The 19,281-nt window shown below is 39.8% G+C and overlaps 1 protein-coding gene across 10 annotated transcripts in view; it reads right to left on the bottom strand.

Moving 5' to 3' along the window:
- Positions 1-19,281, bottom strand: part of LOC126382988 (piezo-type mechanosensitive ion channel component 2) — a 111,305-nt gene that overhangs the window by 61,791 nt on the left and 30,233 nt on the right. For 9 of the 10 annotated variants that reach the window (XM_050033319.1, XM_050033318.1, XM_050033315.1 and 6 more), the window contains exons 5-12: positions 18,739-18,901; positions 16,227-16,494; positions 15,290-15,503; positions 7,728-7,902; positions 4,066-4,185; positions 3,215-3,250; positions 2,391-2,508; positions 1,096-1,277 (exon numbers count right to left, since the gene is read on the bottom strand). In XM_050033319.1, the coding sequence (XP_049889276.1) occupies positions 1,096-1,277; positions 2,391-2,508; positions 3,215-3,250; positions 4,066-4,185; positions 7,728-7,902; positions 15,290-15,503; positions 16,227-16,494; positions 18,739-18,901 (1,276 nt within the window). The remainder of the gene's footprint in view (positions 1-1,095; positions 1,278-2,390; positions 2,509-3,214; positions 3,251-4,065; positions 4,186-7,727; positions 7,903-15,289; positions 15,504-16,226; positions 16,495-18,738; positions 18,902-19,281) is intronic. The other variant, XM_050033316.1, reaches the window with a different exon arrangement.

The raw sequence follows: 19,281 nt of genomic DNA on the forward strand, positions 1-19,281 counted from the left end.
TTTTTGTAATTGTGAACACAGACATTTCTTTTGAAAAGACACTGTGCATGTAACAAGTGGATATTGACATGTCGTCCTTGAGGATTCAAAACTGATGCTAGAGGGGTATCTACTGTAGAGCATCATATTTTGAAGGGTAGGGCCACCGACCAAGCCACTGTGTTTGGCGAGCTGGGAGTGAGAATGTGTTGGCATCAATCTACGCCCAAGGCCAAGAGATGAAAAGTAGCATTGTGCTATATCTGGTGCAACTTATCAATTGTACACTTTCCCCTTTTCAATAAACCAGTAAATGAAATGAAATGGCTTACTTTTGATACAAAAAAAAGTCTAAATTTCATTTTTTGATTAGTCCAAGCTGAAGTTATGAGGCCATCCCCCTTGTTAGCAAAATGACCAAAATGTGCCCTCCTTGTTAAACTGCGATCCTGCTCCATCCCCACCGAGGTCACTAACAGGTGGACTGCGGTCTGGGTCAAGACCTAGAAGCTGTCCTATCCTGTCCGGGACCTATAACCGATAAATTATTGAGAATTATTCAATTCTGATGGAGCACTTCTGTTTTAAGTGGCACAGCATCTCTAGTCTAGGCACTAATTTAACGGCCCAGGAAACTCACAGTTAACTCACAGGTGTTGCACATATCAAAGTTAAACTCAGTAACTTAATAAAATGTATTTACCTATGATTAATTCAGGAATGTTTTTAGAGCAGATGCCCTTATTCAGTACTATCCTGTCACACATCCACATAAACTTGTTACTTGCTGGTCATAATGCTGCGTTCATGTCAAATTAAACTGTAAATATAAACCTGAGGCTGGAAAACAAGAGTCACATCTTCAATGCCACGGTTTTAAGAGGGGTGTGGAGAGGTTTTGTCTGTTTGTTTTGCGGATTTGGTTTCGTCAATTACATTCACATTAACACAGCCAACTTTGCTGAATGAGAGTCATTTTTGCAACAGTTTGTTTATGGTCAATTTTAAATTCACAAACAAAAGTGATTTTGAATGTTTTTATTTCAAATACACAACTCAAACGCAGCCAGCTTCTGCAGCTCCAACGCTACACCATCTGTGGGCTGCATTACTCACCATCATGGCTATGAGAGCACAGATGTAGCTCTGTTTCATGACGAAGTGGAAGATTTTGACCATTGCACTGACTCCTCTTTCCTTTATCCCATCCTCTCCTTCCTCAGACTTCTCCTCTCCTCCCTCCAACGCTGAATCCTCCGGAGGCAAACACACTTCATACACACACTCCTCCTTCTTCCCTGGTTGAACGCAGAAATATAACTCACTGTTAGAGCTGTTACTAGAACTTTGTGGCATTAATGAGTTAAGTGAGGCACTCTGGTGATTTAGAGTCCAGCTCCTATAAAGTTGGAAACTGCAAGACACAAATCTGAAAAAGAATAGTCAAAATCTGTGCAGCAGACTCCAAGACATCCTGACTTGTACACAAGAGTATGGGACAAAGATTTATCATCATGGGCAATGAATATACGTAGAAACTTTCATGGCAATTCATCCAATAGTTGTGTGTGACTGGCCGACACACCAGCACTGCCTACCATCATGGCTTAAAATCTGCAGTCTCCAAGCCCAAAACTAGACTGTACAGAGCTCCATCAGTAACACAAGTCATTAAACAGCTGTGTTCACAGGCTGTTGAGTGCCCTCCCCCCCAGTGACTAGTAAACTGACTGTGACAAGACTGTCAGCCAAGTACCCCTTTAGACAATTCTGTGAATTCAGTGCTAACAAAGTGCAAAGTGAAAGTGCAAAGAGTCAAGATGGTGTTGAACAATCAAACAAAGGAATTTAATGATTTCTGGTGCAGTTTGGTGTATTTAAATACACTATTAACATGTCAGAATACAACCAAAACATAATGGGGACGGATTTCAAAATGTCTGCTGTTTTTTATACTGTATGTTTTGTTCCATAAAACTTAATGTCACCCTTCCATAAACTCCAAACAGCCAGAATGTGAGTTTTGAGCTCATCCACCTGGATTTAAAAGGAGCTACTAAACATCAGTGTCAGCGTTTCTCTCAACCCATAAAGAACCATATAACACTCTGAAGTAAGCTTACATAAAATACAATAACCATAATATGCAATACAAGGGTTTCACATAACAAAAGCACTAGTTTAGGATAGACTTTCAGACATCAAATATATGAACCAATATATGCGTAAACCTGCTTCAGTAAATTCTACGTTACACCATCTGTAAAATAAGATACAGAATGAGCTACAATCTTATAATTTTATAGTATAGTAATAGAGTTTTTAGTGTGTTTTCTACAGTAGTTCCTCATCATTGAGTTTGAAGGTTTTAAGAATAATTAGAGAGGAGGTACGGGTGGTTAACTGCTCACCTGTACCGTCATTGGGCTGATCCATTTTATACTGGGGGGTGGAGTACAAGTCCAGGCAGACTGGTCCATTCTCAGTCGTGACAAAGTCAAAGGACGTCCCATTTGAAGTGGGCAGAGCCTGTAGATCACCGTCATAAATTACAAAAACATTTCTGAAACTGAGGAACAGATTTATAATGGGATCATAAAACTGTCTGAGGGAGAATAATTATATGCACATCACATCAGTGCAAGGCTATCAAAACACAGTGTATGTGTAGGAAAAACGTTACGTCTGCACACTTACTCCATGCCACAAAATTTTAATCAAGACATTTTAATCCCACTCAGGTCAAAATGTCATCTTCATAAGACTGATTAGCACCCTGCCCCACAAAGGCAAACAGGAGGAACTGCTCTTGTGTGCTTAAATTATTCACCAACTGGATTTTGTGTGTTTTTACCAGAAAAAGTAGATAAAAGATGGAGCTTTTTGTTAGTTTCAGTTAGTTTGTTAGCAGTTTAGTTACCACACTTTGGCTTTGTAGGGCAATACAGGGATTTCTTCTACTTTTCACACTGCACATTCATATTTAACCCTGCACAACCTGCCTTAAAACCCAGAGCTCACTACTACAGATGCAGTACAAAACTGTATGTACAACACCTCTGGGCTGACAGATGACACAAACTTTTAAACCCAGGTAGAGTATAACCCTGTTCAGTGAGGGTGCAGTGTGAAAAGCACTTTGCAGTAATTCCTTTTTTTTGCAGCAAGACTGAGGGGTTGGGGGTGAGGGGTCACGATGCACACAGATTTAAGACACATCCACAGCAGCCCCCACCTCAGTTGTACTGAAGCCATCCTGGGTGGAGAGGAGCTAGGAGGAGGAGAAAAGAGCATACAAGGCAAGGTGTGTTATCGATGAGCCGCTGAAGTCAAAGGCCTCCTTGTTCTTTATAGTCGCTGATAAGCAGGAACAAAGTCGAGCAGCACTACTCTGTAAATCGAGCCCATCACTCATCTGTGTCTGCACAACCCTAAAAGCTTTTAAACCTCAGGAGGTGGCCGGGCGGAGACAGACTACGGACCTTGATATGGGAACAAGGTCAGAAAGTGTGTGTGTGTGTGTGAGAGAGGGAGAGAGAGTGTGTGTCTGTGTGCCTTTCCAGCTGAAATCTTTCCAGGGATGAGTTTATTACAAAGGTGAAAGCTCGGGTGAAACAAGATGTAAGCTTGCGAAAACAATCAACAACTACAGTTTAACAAGAGAGTCAGTTTCTTGTTTACTTATACTATTAATGTACTAAAATATTAAGGACATTTCCATTCCACTTTATTGTTGTTTAAAAGCCAAAGTGAATCAAAGTGTTCCAGGCCAACAATAGTTATCAGTTGTAAGAAGGAAATGTGTTATTTTGGTTTTAAGCAGCCAAGCTTGTGAAAAAAAGTTAAGCACTTCAGAAGTTGAAGAAAAATATCCTCAACAGATCTTTGTGATATTTGAAGTGTGTGTGTGTTTTCCACATTTTTTCCAATTATGTCAAAAAAACACAATTCAAGCATGTGTTAATGTTTTTTTACGATGGGATGCCATACCCATTTTGTATGGTATCCTGACTTAAGGATGATGACTTCATGACCTGTCCAATAATCAATACTTTATTATTCATGTGTGCATTAACCCTGACGTACGTTTTTCTCATCTGTGCCCTGGCGTGACTCCCACCACAGCTGCCTCTTCCTGTTGGCCGAGTTATTTGTTCTGTTTCCATCCAGATCTTCCTCCTCACACATATCGCCGTCCTTGTCGTCCTGAAAAAACATAGATAGACAGTTTTGATGATACATATCTTTACCACCAGACTTCGCGCTCAGTCCGCTCTTGTGCAGCAACAGAGGTGATACTTTCAAGAATCACAGTTTTAATCAGCCTCTATTGGACAGTTTTACAGTGTAGGAGTGCTTTATCTGAGGAGGAGCTGGGTGACCTTTTAAAAGAGGATGTGAGGTCATTTTACTGTAAATTATCAACATACAGTATACTACCATTGATTTTCTGTATTTTATTCACAACAGTCATCTTGGCAGCATCCAGGTGGCTAAGACGCCACTAAATACTTCAAATTACATTTTTTCTTTCTCACTTCACATTAGAAAGAAAATTCCACCTCCCTGTGCAGTCCTGTGTCTCGGGAATTTTGAGCGTTATTATCTTCAAACAAGACAAATTATCAAAATAATATCATAATTAATGCCCTTGTTAAGTCTCTGATTTTCTGAATTAAACATCTCATTATTGGCTCTTAGATGGCTCTATTTGTGTGTGTAGCGCTGGCTATGGTACTAAATAAGTTTTCCTTACAGATTAAAAAATTGCAGTTGCACACTTATGGATGATGTTTATGAAACCAACATAATGATATTGTGTAATTGCTGTTTTTTCTTGTGTCTCATTTCTTTAATTGAATTCTTCTGGTTTCCAGTTTTTACTGCATTTGCAAATTACTGTTAAATAAACACAGACAATACACTACAAATCAAGCATTAAAATAATTGAGAAATTGTAACAGTACGTCCACATTTTTCCTGTCTTTGTGACAAAGACGAGCTCCATCATCATCTGGCATCTTCACTATCAAACAAACCTGTCAGCTGCTGATTTATGTTGTAATCATGTTTTATTATTAGCGTCGTCTAAAGTGTAGGAGTAGGTGAAAACACACACACACACACACACACACACACACACACACACACACAGCCCTCTGTGGAGAAATCAATAATGCATATAGCCCCGCAGGTTTACAGGGAAGTATTGACCCCTCTATAAAAACACTAATCTATAACTCCATTACAGGACAGAGGAGCTGAGCCTGGAGCTCAGAGGTGAAGGAAGATGGGTTGAATTCAGGATTGAGGGTCTTCATGACATTTCATTGAGCTCCAGTTCAGTAGTGAAAGTTAAATTCATATCAAACAAAGGTTAAGTCTTGAATAATGATTACATACTTCTTGGGCCAATCAGTTATGAGATACAGTAGTCTCCTGAAGGGTTGGTTCAACCAAAAGACAAAATACATTTTCTCATTTTGGTATTTAGTCATGCAGATAGTTTCGGTTTCATTTTCCCAGGTTTTGATTTATCTGTCTCAGAGAATTTGCTGCCACACTAATACAATGGAGGTGAATGAAATTTCATTAATTAATGTTTACAATTTTTTTCTTGTTATTTATAAATAACACAATGGCATATATATGGGTACTTGTAGATTAGGAGGCAATATTCTGAGAAAAAAATCATTTCCAAGATTTAAGTTGTAAATTTACAAGGAAAAAAACTTTGAAATAAAAGTGGTAAATTTATGGGAAAAAAAGAAAAGGATAAGAAACAAAGTCAAATATTCTCTGACATTTTAAAATCATAAATTACTGAGAAAAAATGCCTTGAGGGATTTTTGCCAGAAAATCAGGTGACGTAATATAAAGAGTGACAAAGTCAACATAGGGAGAAAGTCGTGTTGGATAAATGGGTAAAGCTCCGGACCCCTGTCACCCAGGGGACAGGGGATCATGTCCGCATCATGTCAGTCAATGCTAAGTTATTATCTTAAGACTTAATTGACTTAATATTTTTAGTATTTTGGATGCATAAAGCTGCTAAATGTACACCATAAACTTTAGCAGAACAGCTGAGGAGGCCAGTTTGTGTTAAGGTCATAGTTGAACGTTGCTAGGACGTCCAGCTGATGGCCGAGTAAAATCCCGGACGTTGACAGCTTTTAGTTTGGAACTACTTTATGAACCATAACAGGACGTATTGATTGGATGTTCAACCAACGGTTTCAATGTCTCAATGTTGATTGCGAATCCCTGTTTACTGGCGGAGTTTGTGGTGTGATGAGGTTGAGCCCATCTTGCAAAGGGAAGCGAAGTGGTTTCTTCACAAAGAAACCGCTCTTCCAAATCTGTGACAATATCACCTCAAAGAACTAAAGAGTTTTGCATGCCCACAAAATGAGGCAACTGAATAGAGTTCTCCTATACGGACAAGCCAAAGAACCCTACAGTATATGGGTTAGTACCTTTCTTTCTAAGAGTGTAGTATAAACCTTTATAGTAACAAACCTCAGTTTTGATTTAAAAGCAATATGAAATGACATTTTAGATGAAGAGTGCATCGTCTTACACCATTTGTAAACATCTGTACAACTGAGATGCATCATCGCTTCACAAGTCATCAATTTTGGACCAGTGGTGTCTGAGTTGTTACGTAACAGTTAGATTTACTCCTTAAGAACATGGTGCCAAGATGCATCCTCCCTTCATGCTTTGTCAAAATTAGACCACCAGTGTCTCAGATAACACCTGAGCTGCAGTGGACACAACCAGCCAGCAATCGATCGTCCTGGAATCTTCCCTCAATACAGTTTCTCTGATCACGAGGCCACCTGGCTGCCCATTTAATTCAATCTGGTTCTATTTCAGTTCACTGTCTGGAATTTACTGAGGAGCCGTATGGAGGTGTCGTGTGCCGAATTCAACTAAACAGCTCTGACACACACTGACTGCCTGCATCCACTCACGTTTACATCAGCTTCAAATCCAGCATTCTCTAAACAGGAGCTCATTGAAGTTTAACTGCATAAAAAGTGTTAAATCACACACTGATTTTTGAGAGACGACTGGTTATTTTATCCGGAGGTATTTACCTTTACTGTTTTTTCTTGTCGCGTAACTTAATTGCTAAGTTGCATCTCCCATAAAAACGCATAATGCCCAGAGGGTAGATGTGAACTCAATGCATTTAGGTGAGAGGTGAAGAGAGTGATAGTGAAAACTGAATGGGAAAACATGAAGGATGCCTTGAGGTCACCAGGCATACTTGTCTATTGAAGCTACTGTCTCGTCAAAATGTATATTTCTTCCCCTGTGACCAATGAACATCACTCAAAAATCTAGACAGAGGTCCTTGCTCTATAATTGTAAATGAACCCAAAATTGATGATTTTTGATAGCTGAATTTTTGTCTTAGAAAAATCCTAATGTCTAACTTTGGTCATTTAGGTATAGGAACAAGAAAAAGACATTTCAAGACAACAAATAAGTCTAATAATGAACAATATAGTACAAATAATCAGAAAACAACAAAGTCAAAGTTTTAGGGTATATTTGCCCTTTAAGACTACCTTTATAAAAACAAATCAATGACATGATTTATTTTCATTCAGAATCACCTAATTGAATGGATTAACATGGCAAATTATTGACATGTTTTGCAATAAATGTCACAAAGCTGTTAACTAAGATGGTCTGGATTCATGTGCTTTCATTGTATTTCTGTCAGCTGTCCATACCGTCAACTGGTCGATGGGTTCTTGCAGCCAGAGGCGGATGAGCGTGGCCAGGGTGTAGTAGAGAATCAGCAGCATGATGGGACTGACAAAGTGATACCACTCACGTTCCGGGTGCACGATGAGCTTCCATGTGTAGGAACAGTTGCTCTGAACAATGGGGGAGATGCCAAAAAAACTGCAGAGACAGACAGGCAGAGAGACAGACAGGTATATGAGGACAGTAACAGGCACTTTTACCAGGACTGAAGTTGTAAAATCAGGAACTTTGAGGATACATAAGCAGTAGACGACATTTTATAGAGATGTACAGAGTTATTGACCACCGGCAATACTTGAAACATAGAGGTCAACATTAACAGTCATTCAGGTGTAAGGATATGATTTCGAGATCATCCATCTTTGTTCTGAGACAATACGTCTCTTTCATAGAGCTGCAACAATTTTTGTAGGTAATTAACCAATTAATCAAATGTCAAAAAATTAATCGGCTTTTTAGATGGGTATTTCTGCATTATTTGATAGTGAGAGAAAGAGAGACAGAGAGGGAGAGGGGGGGATGACATGCAGCAAAAGACCTGGGCCTGACTCAAACCTGGGCCTTTGCAGTAAGGACTCAGCATTAATGTATGGGTCCATACTGACAGGGCGCAAGTCAAATTCAATGACCCTCAAGTACTTTTTCAAGCGCTAGCAAAACATCCTGGGGCTTACTATTTACTGGTGTTTACCAACCTGCTCAGAGCTCAAAATACATTAGAAATTAAATGCAAGCACAGCAGTTCCCTGCCTACTAGGTTTTTTTCTTAAAATTTCTTAAAATGATTTATCATTCTGTTCTCTCAATTTTATTCAAGTACTTGAAAAATTAAACGATAATCTATGGTGTTCCAGTACCTAAATTTCTGAGTGCCAGATTCAAGTATTTTAGGCACCTGAAGCACCTTTTGTGAACCCTCATAGACAGTGATTTTCATAATCAATAAATCATTTAAGCTCTTTTGAATGTAAAAAGTCAAACATTTGATGGTTCCAGATTCTTAAATTGTAAGAAATACCTGCTTTTCTTAGTGTTACATTATAATAAATTGAATCTTTGTGAGGTTTGGAATGTTGGTTGGACAAAACAAGAACAATGTAAGACATTACATTTGGCATTTTTCACTGTTTTCTGATGCAACCAAGCAATTGATCAAGTAAACAATTGGGAGAATAACCACTGATGAAATTAATTGTTAGTTCAGCTCTCCTCTCTTTGTCTTGTAGTTATACTCTCTTTCTTAGCTAATGAGGTTGCTTCAGAATTTGATTGTGACACAAAAGTAGAACCTTTGTTGCTTAGATCGTCCTTGGAGGCAAATTTATGATATGACTTAAATCTGCAGCTAAGAAAAATAGATTGGCTTTCTTGAATTACGTCCTCTTTAAACAACCATCAGACAAGCAAAGATGGATGAATACTCATCCTTAAATCTTCTGTGAACTGGCCCCAAAGACGTCCGTCAGTGGATTGGACTGATCTCATTGAGATAAGTGTATTGTTGAATTGATTACACTCAATTCGGTGTAGAAGGCCTTGGGTTCTCCATCTTTAAAACTAATTATCGATTCCAGAAACAAAGCCAGGATGGATGAGGTGATGCAAACGTAACAAAAGATTGTGGGAACTGCAGAGTCATGCTGTCTTAGCTGGGTGGCCTGTATACTAAAAAGGAAAAAGATGATCCGCACACCGATAGAGCTCCCATTAATCCATTTATTTTCTGTCAAGTGACGTTTCAAGCAACGTAGGCTCTTCCTCAGACTTGTAATAAGATACAACCAGAAACGCCATCTTTAAATTCCCACCGTGATCAGTGAGATGAATCACAGCTGTGTGTAAACCAGACATATAAAAAAAAGGAAAAAATACAGACAAAGATGTATTCATATAAATGTGTGTGTATGTGTAGATCCCCTTTGCCGAAACATAAATTGAAAACGTTGCACTGCTCTTTCATTTCTGTTGAGCAACACTCTTCTGAAGTGTTGAGCGCCCAACCATAAATCAGGTTAAGGGGACACACAAATGCTAAATACTATCAGACCACTTTGTTTTGCTAATTTAAACCTTCTTGGATGATCAGATTAAGACAATTCTCACTAGGGGGTGTTTCAGGCATCTAATAGGGATGCCTCCTGTGTGTCTCCCTTCGGAAGTTTTCTGGACATATCCAACAGGTAGATGAATGCTGGGTAGACCCAGAATACACTGAAGAATACACTCACCTGGCTTGGGAAGGCCCCGGGATCCCCCAGGAGGAGCTAGAATATGTTGTCAGGCAGAGGGATGTCTGGACTACCTTACTTAGTAGTCAAGCACCTTGGATGTATGTCTGAAAATTGATGCATGGATGGAGCTGAGGGAAAGACCAATTTTGCTATAGTTTAGTTGGGGATTCGTTGTAATTTCCAGGGTAATTCTTAAAAGTTTGAAGAGTTTGATGTCCTTAATAGGTGGTTTGTACTATGATCAAGCAACGTCCAATGTACACTGGAAATATCAATGGGGAAAATACACTGTCAAGCAACTAAGTAAGTGTAGAAAGGTAAGTTGCATCAAACAGTGTTAAAGTATGTCACAGTTGTCTTGCCCTGATGTAGTCTCTGACTTTCTGCATGAGGACATTCCTGTAAAGAGAATTTCCTTCCATGCTCTAACCTTGGAATCTGAGACAAAAATTCTGTTTGTCCCACAAAGGATGCTGTATGATTCACTCCTCTTCCTTTTAACAGAACAAAGATCATCTCCTCAACAGGAAGTGTACTGACGTATTCCAGTGACAACCACACAGATTTAGATGCCCTCCGAGTCTTCTCTGTTTATACCATGTGGAGGAGTGAACACTCCCCTATGACCCCATCACACTTCCTGAACGGTTTCTTGTTGTAACTGGGGAAGGCCCGCTGGTCACATGACTGGGGACTTCCATTGTAAAGAGGGGAGGCAGGAAGTGGAGTGGAAGCTAGGCCTCTCAATAGCCTCACTCAACACTGGGCCGACAGCAAGGCCAAGTCAACTGTCAGCAAGCACAATTAGGGCAAGCACTGAGGTGGCCTATTGTCCAATGGGAGCTGCACATATTTACGTCCGTAAGTTTCCCTTAGTTTGCCTGCGAGTGTACAGAGAGGAAACAGGCCAGATCAGGGGAGAGCGTGTTACTTTTATCATCACATTGGACCTCAGTTTTCATGCAGCGGCAGACAGAAATACCTCAGTGCTGTGGAAAGTCAACATGGAAGCACGCGGAGACAGCACATGATAAAATAGTTGGCCTGTTCGTGTGAAGAGCTATCAAAGAAGAATCAGGGCCATGGTAAACTTTCCAAATTTAGGACTTCAAATACACAAATGAAAAGCTGTTTAAAAATAATGACACCCACTCTCCCATATTTACTGCTGGAAAGTAAATGCAGCAACTTTACAAGTTAGAATCAAAGCAAAGAGTCAACTTTAGCTATTTTCTGTAATATTTATGTAACCAAGTAGTTTGGGTTAGTAGTTCTCAACATGTTGGCCTTAAAATTAAGCAATGTGCATTCGTGACCTCTTTTCAAAGGTCATGACCTCAGTATAATGATGGATCTTGAGCAGCGATTTGTCGTTATTTTGTCTCATTCAAAGCTTCTTTGATTTTTAGTTTTATTTTCCTAACTTTAAGTAATATTAGATCAGATATCAGAGGCCTGAAGGGGTAAAATATCTCTAGTCCACCCATGACCCTTAAGAGGATAAGCAGTTAGCCTACTAGGGTTGGGATCCGGATCCGGTTCTTTTTTGGAACCGGGTCCAAAGTTCCGGTTCCGGAACCGGTTCCATCACATTTGGCGTAACGGTTCCTGCAAACGGTTCCTAGGTTGTACAAAAAAAATAAAATAAAATAAACCGTCACGTGCATTTCCATTAGAGTGCGGCACGGGCATATTTCTGTCCGAACCCGACCGAGCCCGACATTATCTAATCACTAAAGCACTGAGTTTGTGTCACACGGTTGTCATGGTTACAGGCTATTTAACAGGCCGGGCGGGCACCGGGTGCTCAGCGGACAGAGACCTCCGTGTTTGAGACAGGAGCGGGCGACGGGAGGTCCGACGCTTCCAGCGAGGGGAGAGGGAGAAATAGCCTATAACAAAATAAGATAAAATAGGAGACACCTGTCTCCCTCTTTTATTTAATTTTCAGCGTTTAATCAAGGCGGAGGCTGGCGGCTGGAGGTCCGCTTCCAGCGAGGGGAGAGATAGAAACAAACAGCCAATGTGTGTCTGTGTGTGTTATGTTCAGGTGTTGTCACGTAAATAACAGTGCCCAAGCATGAATGCATGTAAGTATTTTTTATTACATTGTTGTGGTTAATTTTAATAGTGTTACTGTAGAAATCAGAGAATCACTTGTTGTTATATATTCTCAGGGAGATGATACAAGCTCTAAATCTGAAATACACACCACACACAAATGTGTATTTTCATCTAATTGTACTGTGCAACAGTTAGAATAAAGTTTTTGTATTTGTATGATTGCATTTGTGTTTATTATATACTTGTTTAAGTATAGCAAGTATAATGAATATAATGTAGGAATCGGTAAGAGGAATCGGTAAGGAATCGGACCGTTAAGAAGGAATCGGTAAGGAATCGGAATCGTTAAAATCCTAACGAGTCCCAACCCTAGCAGTTACAGAGAATGAATGAATCAATATTATTAGAGGCCCAAAGAGATAAAAGTATTCCCTAGCTTTAAGGATTTTTAGAGGACAGAAGAGGTAAAAGTATCTAGAACTTTAATAGCTTTAAGGGTTTTTAGAGGACAGAAGAGGTAAAGGTATCCAATACTTTAACAGCTTTAAGGGTTTTTAAAGGACAGAAGAGGTAAAAGTATCCAGTATTTTGTTAGCTTTAACGCTTTCTAGAGGCCTTTAGAGGTAAAAGTAACAAGTATTTTAATAGCTTTAAGGCTTTCTAGAGGCCTGAAGAAGTAAAAGTATCCAGTATCTTCCAACTTCAAATATTTCTAGAGGCTTGAAGAGGTGAAAGTGTTGTGTATTTCCCTAGCTTTAAGGATTTTTAGAGACCTAAACAGGTAAAAGAATCTAGTATTGTACTAGCTTTAAAGGTTTTTAGAAGCCTGAGGAGGTAAAAGTATCCACTATTTAAATAGCTTTAAGGGATTTCAGAGGACAGAAGAGGTGTAAGTATACAGTATTTTAATAGCTTTTACTAGCTTTAAAAGTTTTCATAGGCCTGTTGAGGTAAAAGTATCATGTTTTTTTAATAGCTTTAAGGGTTTTTTGAGGACAGATGCGGTAAAAGTATCCAGTATCTTACTAGCTTCATGGAGACTTAGAAGACAAGGGAATTTCCAGTATTTTACTGGCTTTGAGGGTTTTAAGAGGACAGAAGAGGTAAAAGTATCCAGTATTAGTATCCAGTACAGGTACTCCTACTGTATTTCTACTACAACATGCACAGTCTAAACAGACTATTACTGACTGTGCAGATGGTTTGAGAGGGGTCCATTTATTCTAATGAGTTTTCTAACAAGAAGTCTGTCACTGCAGCACTGTAATCACACCTTATCTGCTATCTGAACCAGAGGAGGGATGGAGAGGACACAAGGTTTGTCCAAGGCAGCTTTAGCTATACATAGCTGTAAATAGCCTTGGTCCTAACACACAGCAACACAGCTTTCAAATGAGAAACTGTGAGATCAATACAACCCTGCAACACCAAGGGCACAGAGACAGCAGCTACAGTAAGACAGCAGCTACAGTGAGACAACAGCTACAGTGAGACAACAGCTACAGTGCTGCTGGTCAGGTTTAAAAGACGCAGTAATTAAAAGATTCAGATGCTGCAAGTTACTGGAACTACAGAGCAACAACATGGCGTATATCATGTGTATCATACAGAATATACTGCTTAACATTTTATAGTCTTGTGTTTTAGCTGTTTGCATCCGACTGAATATTTGTTTGGAAGGAAACCATTGTACTTTTCCTCGTACTGCAGATATAATACAATATGTTGTGTGAATTGTTGCTTTTGACAAAGCAGTTTTCAGCCCCATTTAGATTGCCTGTTGAGTGACAAAATTTCTCAAAACTGTCTCACAAGAGTTCAATGACATTTGGTGAAAAGTTAGACCACTGACTGATGAACATGCTCATAAAACATACTTTGGACCCAGACATTTTTTGAAGTATTAAATAAAGGGCATTACGGTAGTTGAGGCCTGGGAGCCTTAATTGCATGCTTGCCTCATTGCATGTTACTGTCTGTACTGTCTTATAATGTAATAATGTTTGGTGGGGCTTCTTTCTTTAACATTTTTGTACATTACATTCTACATTATTACAATTTCCTCATGAACATAATGTACATGTAACCAATTTTGGTTATCATGATGTGTATTTTAATTCTTATTCACAGCCAAATGGAGATTAAATATTTTCTGACATTATATTATTTATATATACTACTATAATAACACAAGTTTTATTACTGATCTTGATGCCATAATGTCTCAGTGACACTTGCATGGTAAAATAAAGGATAAAAATTGTACATTTATCAGTAAAAGAAAAAAGAAATTTATGATTTGTTATTTTTTGAACTCTCCTCTGCTCCTGCTGTGGTAGAAAATCTTTTTTTTTTTTTTCAAACTTCTATGATGGTGGCCTAAATGTGTATTTCTTAGTAATTAGTAAATAAACAGCATTCTTTGCATTCCAGGTTGTCAGTCAAACACAATGAGCTTAGTGACTCGAGGTACTTTCAGCCACAGAGTTTCTATTTATTACAGCTGTGTGACTAACGTATGTTGGCAAGATGTGCAACGATGTGGCTTTACTCCAACCACAATGTTTCACTGCCGCAGCCACAGACAGCTGATTGTCTCCTTTCTCATGCATAATAAAACAACACTGGTTGTAGTGAAGTGCCTAAAAGCTCTGCTTCTGATATTGATGTGCTGTGAGTAGGAGTTTGATATATCTCCCCTCCAGCTGGGTTTGCCTTTTCCTTTGCCTTCTTGTTTGCAACAATAGTAAATATTTATTATCGTTTAAACAAACTTGCGGCGGGCGCAATAAATATCGTCGAGTCAAAGGAGCTCTGGCTGCTGAGCGCTGTCATCACATTATGTATTTTCACATTAGTAAGGAGCCAGACAGCATTAGTATGGGCTTGTGCTGTCTAACCAGAGAAATACCATTTCAACAATTCTTCAGAGAGAGAGGAGATCTAATGTTGGTAAGTTTAACTTTCTCTAGATTGAGGCATCGCTCACTGCTGTTTGGGGGATGGTTTGTATTTTGTTCTTAAGGTCTGAGTCATCTCATCCTGTGGGCAGAATGGCCGTCAAGTTTAAATCGGGAAAATAATCCAAATCTATTGCATCCCAATAAGCAGAGAGACACTTTTTTTGACATAGACGGTGTTTAAACTAAGGTAACACACAGGACTCTGACAGTGTCAGTGACTGGATGCTGTGTCTGTTTTTCTGGATATTAACTCAACATGTGTCTGACCTGATGTAGCTGTCGCCCGGTGGGATGGCCTCCTGGAAGAACTGGAACTGGTAGAGGTAGAGGACAATGAGGTGTCCAGCACTAAAGATGGCCATCAGGACGCACATGCAGCTGAAGATGAGAGTGTCGAAGGTCCGACAGAGGGACCACCAGGTGCAGAGGAACAGGAAGATGAAGAAGTAGACAGCCGAGGTCAGTGAGGGCAGCATGACACCTTCAAAGACAAAAAGTGGATATGAAGTCGGTGGACTGTGGTTCACATATGTGATCAGGATGATTATTAATTATCAGCCTTCCTAAATTTCCAAAATCCTATGGCAGTTTTGTTGAATGTGACAAACCTCACATCTCTCTGCAGCCTTACTACAACCAAAAGCACAACTTAAAGCAGTCTGAAGTTACCATTATTGTTTTATAGTCGCTGAACACAGCATGTGTGTGTTGTGTTCAACAGCCTGTGGAAAAGTGTGAGGAAAACATCTGTATTTCACATCTGCAGTCTCAAAATCAAACCCACACAACAATTAAGGAGCAAACTTTATGAACAAGATAATGGGACTTTCATTTCTTTCTTAAAATGGTTCTTCTAAATTACAGCTACTGACTCTTATATTTCAACTAAAGACTTTAAAAAACTTAAACAAAATTTAAAACATACATATTTTTCCTCTTACCTGTGGTGCTATTTATCCATCTAGATTGTTTTGATGCGAGTTGCCGGCTGTTGGAGATATCAGCTGCTGATGGAACTAAATGGCCAATACCTCCAATACTCAGCAACTTTCACCAAACACAACTTAGATTGATAAATAGCATTACAGGTAAGAAGAACAATATGTATTCATGATTTCGGTTTGAACTGTTCCTTTAAATTTTTAGATGGTAATGTTATAAGATCAAGACACAGATTAACTGCACAGCATCCAAAGCTGCTCACCTGTCATGCCCAACAAGATGGTGACCACCACCTTCCCCGCAGTGGTGATCAAGTTCCCAATAATCTCCTTCACTTTGGACGCAACTTGCGCCACAAACCGCAGGATCTTCATCTTGGTGCTCTCCTTCTCCTCTTCCTCTTCCTCCTCCTCCTCTTCCTCCTCGTACAGCTCCTCCTCCTCCTCTTCATCCTCCTCTGCCTCATACCCTGCTTCAAAGTCCTCCTCGAGCAGGATGTTGTCGTCCAGGCTCAGCTTCTCCTCTTCTTCCTTATGGGGGACAGATCACAGCAACATGTTATACTTCAGTATTGAATGATGGATGGTGCCATTTGGAGGTCAGAGCTCTCCATGGTGCTGAAAACAGTTTCCTACAGGTAGCACTTGCATAACAATCCCTGTGTAAACTCCACTTTAGAATATTTAAACATATATGTGGTTTCTTTGGCTGCTTAAAATATGATTAGCGACCCATGGCAGATGTTTCCCTCTGGAACCACATGTTGGCTTGAGATCTAATCCAGTCACTTCTTTCTTGGCTGCTGTGTCTAACCAAGTATGTGTCGCTCTTTTCCTACAGTCTCAATAAAATAGAGACATAATAACAAGTGAGCCATTCACTTTGATTTACATAGCACACATATAAGGCAGTAGACAAAGAAATAGCAGGTGGTGCGAAGCCTGTTTTGAATCAAACAACAATTTCAGCTCAGATGGCTCACTGACGGAAATAAAAGCCTGAACACAACGCAGGCTCTATAGATGAATTCCTGGTGTTTCTCAGTAATGGGGAGCGGTGCCATCTGTGCCAGCGTGAGCAGCACAGTCGAAGTGAAAGTGAATGTGGATTTAATTAACACTAAGTCATAAAGAGGAGGGAGGACTTGCCAGGGGAGGGGGGCTGTATTCCAAGTCATCAACACTCACAGGGAACTCTCTATTCTCAACTTATGAAGCCCGGTGTGGACGTTACCTACAGAGCAGGAGAAAAAACTCTACTGGCCACCTCAGCCACTAAGTGAAAACTATTTTAAATCTGACCAGGTATGAGTCCCAAAAGGTTGCACTTTTTGTTTGCATACGTTAAATATCAGTGAACACACAAAAGACGTTTTTGGACTGGAGGAACTTTTTCCTAGTTCTAAGGACTAAGTTGTAGGAAACCCCTTTTTTGTTGAGCCATACCGCAAGAACTAGGAACTCCTGTAGCTGTAATAATGCAGCTTTGAGGGACTTTTTAGCCCCTACTTACTGCCAACCACTAACCGAGAGCTGTCATGTCACTAATTTTAGGTACAGCATAAATGCATATTTAACAAGGGTTTATACACACTAAAAGTCTAGCTAATGTAAGCAAATGTTGCTTATAGTCCTATGTGGTAAAAGGTTATCCATCAATCCTTACAGGAGCTGTATATGACATTCAGAGCATTATATATGAGTAAAGGCATCCTAAACAGGGAATGGGGTCACGCTCCCCCTGTGTGTGTGTTGTAATCACAGATGTATAAATGAAAGTTGCTCAGTAGCACATGAACAAAAAAAAGGTTCTGCTTCCGTTCCAGGTATAAAAGTACCTGGATCCTCCGCATCCTCAGGCCCATAGAACATGTGCACTGCATTTCCTTTAACTCTGTTTCTCAAATGTTTGGTCTCAGGCTTGCTCACATGAATGACAATAGATAAATAATTCTGGATTTGGCTTTTAGTAAATGTTACATCTTTTAGGACATAATGATTCAGTAAGTTAATAAGGAAATTGATGTACTTAAAAAAAAAAAATCTAACTGGAATTCACCAGTTTGGCCACTGTGTCGAATTATCTTTGAAGCCTGGCGCTGTTCCTGTGTGCTTGGTTGTAATCTGAGCTTCTCTGTTGTGTGTTGTGGTCGACTGTCTGGTAACGCATGGATGTTAATGCATGTAAGTCCCTGTGAATGTATCCCTCTGGTTAGCTCATTGCCACTGCTCTGTAGTGGTTACAGCTGATAACACCACCCCGACCCGATCTCAGCACAGAAGCCTAACACCACTCCTTGGTTCCCTAGCTTAACACCATTCTGTCAGCTCTCTTGGCATCGTTAGTGCTGTCAACGCTGTTAGCATCGTTAGCTGCTAGCCACTGGCTCAGCCGAGAGCCGTGTGCACACAACATAAACCAGACTTTGAATCATAGCTGTGCTCTGAGTGTTTATACAGCTCCTTTCAGGCCTATAACTTTCTCAGAAATGTTGTTAATTGACAAATCAAAATTTGAGATAATTTATCAAAGAAAAATAATACTACGAAATGTGTTTCACAATTTTTACACAGTTCTTAAACAATTGATAAAAAAAGAAATATGGACAGATAAATTGATAAAAAAAATCAACATTAGTTGCAGCCTCACTTTAAATACAACTAACTGTGCTCTTTTACTAATAAACAAGCCATTTCATTCACATAGATGGATACATGGATGTGAAAATCAGACACTGTTTCAAGGCACTGCATGTCACCACAAATTAAACCCACTTGTTCTTCTGCTTCAAAGTCGGCGTTGTATTGGGCCATGTCCTCAGGCGGCCTCTTCTGGACCAGACTGCGACACAGCAGCCAGATGGCCAAGCCGGCCACAAACATGCCGATGTCAGGGATGAACACTCGGATGCCGTTTCCTGCATCTGCACCAATCACACTGGAGACAAACACAAAACAGAGGATGCCACACTGACAGAACGCAGACACTTGCTTCCTCAAAGTAAGTATAAATCCTAACATCTCCCAAAATTGCGATTTGGAGCAGTCTTACAGGCTAGGATTGCAACCAAATGATGGAAACTAGGACAGAGTACAACAAACTTAACTGTCCATGGACGATCACTTCTAATGTGAAACAGTTTTTCTAGGAAACCAGAGAACTTGAGGTTGCTTGTTTAGTTCACTTGGATGAAGCCTACAAATAACTGTGCTGTCGTGTCTGAATCTGGCCTGGGTTATTTGTCGCATGCCACCTCCCTCTGTCTCTCCCAATCTGTTAGGGCTCTTTGACTGTTTAAAAAAATCATTCAGCAATCT

This window comes from Epinephelus moara, chromosome 21 (assembly GCF_006386435.1).
Source record: "Epinephelus moara isolate mb chromosome 21, YSFRI_EMoa_1.0, whole genome shotgun sequence".
Classification (NCBI taxonomy): domain Eukaryota; kingdom Metazoa; phylum Chordata; class Actinopteri; order Perciformes; family Serranidae; genus Epinephelus; species Epinephelus moara.